This window comes from Elephantulus edwardii, unplaced genomic scaffold, assembly GCF_000299155.1.
Source record: "Elephantulus edwardii isolate Elephantulus edwardi_28Jun2011 unplaced genomic scaffold, EleEdw1.0 scaffold00006, whole genome shotgun sequence".
NCBI classification, from domain to species: Eukaryota; Metazoa; Chordata; class Mammalia; order Macroscelidea; family Macroscelididae; genus Elephantulus; species Elephantulus edwardii.
The window spans coordinates 11,794,039-11,799,342 of NW_006399756.1; the positions used below are offsets into that span (position 1 = coordinate 11,794,039).

General features: G+C 45.3%; 1 protein-coding gene across 1 annotated transcript in view; it reads left to right on the plus strand.

The window, feature by feature from the left end:
• Positions 1-1,289: 1,289 nt before the first annotated feature.
• EIF3A (eukaryotic translation initiation factor 3, subunit A) overlaps positions 1,290-5,304 on the plus strand; it is a 41,319-nt gene continuing 37,304 nt past the window's right edge. Inside the window, exon 1 of the mRNA XM_006880151.1 lies at positions 1,290-1,350. Within this exon, the coding sequence (XP_006880213.1) occupies positions 1,302-1,350 (49 nt within the window). The 5' untranslated portion in view covers positions 1,290-1,301. The remainder of the gene's footprint in view (positions 1,351-5,304) is intronic.

Below are 5,304 nucleotides of genomic sequence, written 5' to 3' on the forward strand. Positions count from 1 at the left end.
TTTCTATACACATCACTTCAAAACACAAGATTTACCCTTGTATTTAATTAGCTCTTTGACTTAATTATTATATACACAAATGAGTTTCTTGATCCTGTCTCATAAAACAGTTCCTACAGCTTCTTAGAACTTGTTGCTTATTAACTTTGCCATTTTATTTATAAGAGTAAGCACAGCTATGTGGCATTGTCTAAGTACTTGGGAGAAAGAAGTCATGGGAACGAATTTTAAAACCACCTTCAAAAGTCGTGATATATTTGGGGGAGAGTTCTTGTCCACATACCCCAATTTTCTTTCTTTACAGTGGTACATTTAGTTACTACAGCTCTTCTTTGAGGCAGGAAGATTGAGGAGCAAACGTCTAGCAAGTTTTCACAGGCTGTAAATCGCATGGGAAGGTGCCCATCTTTCTCCTGTGCAGCAGCTGGTGTATTCGAACTTCTTTCCTTTCATTTGGCAGCACAAGTCCTTAAACTAGGCCAGTCCCCAGAATACCGCCCCCCCAAACACACAACGTATGGAGTAAGTTTTTGCTACTGAGTTTTCCTTCTGAATTCATACTAAAGGCTTGAGAAATTACATTATCTTTAAAAGTCTTTTAAATCCTAGGTATGCCAAATAACCTTTGAATATTAAAATTGCTAATAAAAAAATAGAAGCCTGTTATATGTTCTCCCACTCCCATGCTTTTCTTTCATGGAACAAGTCAATACAGAGATGTTAAAAAAGAATACAATTTAGCTTCTCATTGGGCAGGGCCAGGTCGTTCTGTGCACAGAGGAAAGCTCATTCACTGTTAACTTGACATGACTCCGTAGAAATTACGTTCAAGGTGGATCTGTGCAGACACCTGAGTTTCCACTGAACACCGTGATACAAGTTTCACTTTTTCCCACGCCGACTTGCGCTTTATGAGCCGGATGGAACGTGAACCGGGGTCCCCAGCAGTCCCCCACCCTCCCGAGAGGGTCCCGAGGGGGTCCCTAGAGGGTCCTTAGAGGGTCCCCTGTCCCGCACGCCCCCCGCGCACGCACAGAGAACGCCAGGCGCCGCCACGTCAGCAGACGTCCGTGACGCCAGCGCACATGCGCAGTGAGGACGGGCGGCGCGCGCGCCGAGGCCCGCCCCTACATCCGGGGCTTCCAGGGCCGCCGCGGCGCCGCGCGGAGGTCACGTGGCCCCTTCCTTTCCGTCTCTGGCCGGCTGGGCGCGGGCGATTACTGGCGAGGCGCGTGGTCTCCGCTCCGGCCCGGGCCACTACGGAGTTCGCTGCCGCCGGGTGAGCCGAGTCTGCCGCCAAGATGCCGGCCTACTTCCAGAGACCGGAAAATGCTCTCAAACGCGCCAACGGTGAGTAGGGGATCGGGGTGCTCCGGGCCGAGACGACCCGAGGCCTGGGAGGTCGAGGAGCCGGGGCCTGCGGCCGGAGGGCAGGCGGATGGGGCCCGCCCGTCCCTTTCCCGCCGGCGGCTGGGCTCGCCTTCCTGCGTGGTCCCGGCCGACCCCGGGGCTGGGCGGCGCGGAGCCGGGAACCGCCGCTGCTCGCGGGGTCTGGTCGCCGCCGCTTCCGAGTGCGGGGCGGAAGCCGCGGCCCCGGAGATCGGCGCCTGCCGGGCCCTTCCTGCCGGCCGCGGTGGCCTCCGCTCGGCTGCCCAGGCTCCGGGGCTTCCGTGTGCTCAGGCCCCCGCGACCCCGGCCGCCATCTGGGAGCGCCGGGGAGGAGGAAACATGGCTCCCTCCCGGGGACAATGCACGCGAGGAGCTCGGCTCCACCTCCCGCCGCGGCCGGGAGCCTGGCAGGCCCAGCCGGGCCTCCCGGGGACGCGTCCGGCCCGATCCCACTCGGGCCGGGCCGGGGCCCGGGGCAGGGTCCGCCTCCTGCTCGCCTCCGGGCATCTCGCCGCCGGGCATCTCGCCGCCGGGGCTGCGGCCCCGCTGCGACTGGAGCCCTTTGCGCATCGCCGGAAGTTAGGAGAGAGTTGACACTATTGGAAGATTGAGTCCTCCCCGCTAATAACGAAACTGAGGCCTAGGCAGAGCGAATGGCTTGCCCAAGGTCACTCCTGCAGGCAGTTGTGGAGCCAGGGTCTCTGGACATCCAGACCAGTCCCTTTTCTGTCCCAGAGCCCTGCACTCCGGCCATATGTCTCCAAATGTGTCCTTTAAGCCCTGGCTCTTCCTGGAAAACGTGATGTGGCTCGAAATTGTCCTCTGAAGTTACAAAACGACATTTAGCATGCAAATGTGTTGATGCATGTCTCTCTGATCTGGTTTCTTGTGTAAAGTTTATTGCTTGATTGTCTGTGTGTTAGGTGTGTTTGCTGTCCATAGATTGTGCTCATTTCTTCTTCACCCACCCAAACAAGTTTTAGATCGTATGACTGTCCAGCCACAGTTTCATATGAAAATTTTATCCTGTAACTCTGACCACTAGTGACAACCTGTCAAAGACAGATTTGTGTCAGTCACATACGTGTGTTTTAAATAAGCAGATCACACAGACTGTGATAATTATTTTTGAAAACAAATTTGCAACTTAAAATCTAATTACCTAAGTGCTTATAACAAGTTGGAAGTGTAAAGATGTTTATTTATAGGAGAAAAAGTAGATTTAAAGTCAAACTTTGACACTACAGAGTAAACCACACTACAGTTTTGATTTGGGGGGAGGGTGTTGAAACTTGGAAGGCTATGGTTTCATGCAAGATTCTTTGGCTGAGCGATCACTCTCTGCGCACCCTTGTCTGGGCTGCCCTGTCCTCCGTGTGCCTTCACAGCGGGCATTCTGCCCAGGCTGGTCGATTGCTGTAATCTCAGTGGCCTGACTGTTCAACTCCTGCTGCCTGTTGTCTGTCTCCATCGTTACTCCTTTCTTAATCCAACTTTTTTGAATTAACGGAGTTGTGTGATTTCTGTCACGTGTTTTACTTGGTGCTTTTGTTGTAGTGGACTTGAAGGGCAAATTGGAGAGTTTATCCAAAGAACAAGTTGAGAAAAGCATACTGTGGAGAGCAGGGGACTTTTGTAGTTTTTAAAAGTCTATACTTTTTGCTGTATGACTTGAAGATGTGGGGTTGAAATTTTCTGTGGAAGAGATACCTTTTTTTATTTTTCAAGCTGTAAATTCTATCCCACTCCAGATGCTCTACTGGAAAAGGAGGGGCAATCTCCTGTACCAGTTGGATCTGATTCGATGGTATGCACACACACAAAAAATAATAAAATTAAAAAAAAAATTCTATCGCACTGATTTTTGTGGCTAGGCATTTCCTTCACAGAAGTGTGTGGCGTATTGTGGATAGAGAGGTCATATGGCATTGCCTACCTGCAGAACTTTAGATAGGATGATGTTCATTCAGTGGAAATGATCTTGTAATCTTATTTATAATATTCATAACTTCAAATATGTTTAGGGCACTTCTTTTGCATTATCCTAATAAGCCATGAATAAATTTTAAATAGTCTGTCAAGTCAGCATAAATTTTAATGCTCAAACAACTGTTTTAAACAACAGGAATCATTAAGGAATATGGGAATTTGCCTCTGCAGACACTGCAGATACCTATCCTGCAATCATTTGAAGATGTTTTCTTTCCCAGATTATATCCTTAGTATTGCCAAAGTAGCTGCTTCTGACCCTATAAAAGCCATTTAATTTGTACTCTACAACCAGTGACTTAAAAAAAAAGTTGTTATAAACCCACAAATTGAGTAACATTATAGACTGTTTATTTGATCTCTTGCACAAGTAAACTAATAAATATAAATGTGCAGCTGACTCATACTTTTACCCAGTAGATCTTTTCGTGCAAGGTAAAATGTGACTGCTACAGTTTTGCTAGTAAATTATAATGTAATTTTTATCTTGTTTCAAGAGTATCCCATCTGGAAATGAATATTTCTTTTTTTTTTTTTTTACCTTCTCAGGGTTGTTAGTGTATGATACTTTTTTCAGGCCTCAAAAACTGTCCTTATTAGATAATTCTGAGGAACAAAATGTTGTATGTGAACTGTATTGATTAGTTGGATGTTAGAGTGTTCATGAGCTAAATTATTAAATTTATTTACCATTTTCATATGTGTTACTAATTTTTTTTTTTAACCACCCATTCTAGTTTATTGTTAAATAGTCTTGGCTAGTATCTCAAGTTTTCTTTTTTTGTGTGTTTTTAAAGGTAGTGGGGTTTTTAAAAAACTTCTGAGTCCATTATTTCAGTTTGAAAGTATGGGATTTTGACTTGTACATTTTAAAGAATGACATTGAGAAACCACACTTCTGTCTTCTCCTAAAAATGAAAGATTGAAAAAGTGAAAATTTTCAGACAGTTTTGTATTTTGTCATGACTTCATGCTAAAATATTCCCTGTTGTGAGTTTGTTGACAAGTGTGGTAAAGGCGCAGATCATGCGTGGACAGTTGGTAGCTGTATTTGATGAGTGTTCTTAGTGCTGCTGTTCGGATTCTTTTAATGTAAAAGATAAAGCGTTTACTTAAAAAAAATTTCTGATAAAGTTTGCTTTTTGTTAAATAGTTGTGGAGACTATCTAAATACAGGATTTTAGAAAATAACCTTATGGGTCATCCAGGAAGAAAATACGGAGGCCTAAAATAGGAAAGGTTTATTCCAACAGAAGATCTAGGTATATTACATTTCTGTTTCATTAAATACGATCTTTTTTCTTTATAGTAAAGTTTCAGTTTAAGTACATGATCTCTCCACTAATGGCAGAATTGAGACTGCCAGTTTGAGGCTAACATCTTGGTGTTACTGGGATTCTGCACACTGTCCATAGTCTTGTCAAGTACCATAATGGTTACCCATTATGTTCAGTGTTTGGATGAGGTTCCAGATTGATTTCTGCTGGAAAGCAGGAGTGGCATCCACTTCCTAAACTAGATACCTCTGGAAACGCTACCAACTCTCTAAACTCTACAGACTCTCTACACTCTATAAATGTACAGAAATGATGATAGTTATAAAACAGAGTTATGTACAGAAATTATGTTAGTCACAGAACAGAGTTTAGGTCTTTTGTGCATAACTTAGTCATATTCAACTTGATGATCTCAAGTACTGCTAACTCAGGAGGACCTGAAGTAGTTGCTGCAGAGTGTCAAGGACTGCAGCCTCCAATATGGATTGAGGCTCAATGTCAAGAAGACAGAGATTCTCACCCCTAGGCCAATTGGCAGCATCAGGATGGATGGTGAAGAAATTGAGATTGTTCACAGCTTTAGTTTGCTTGGCTCTACAGTCAACTCTTTGCACCAGTAGCCAGGAAATTAAAAGGCATATTGCCATGG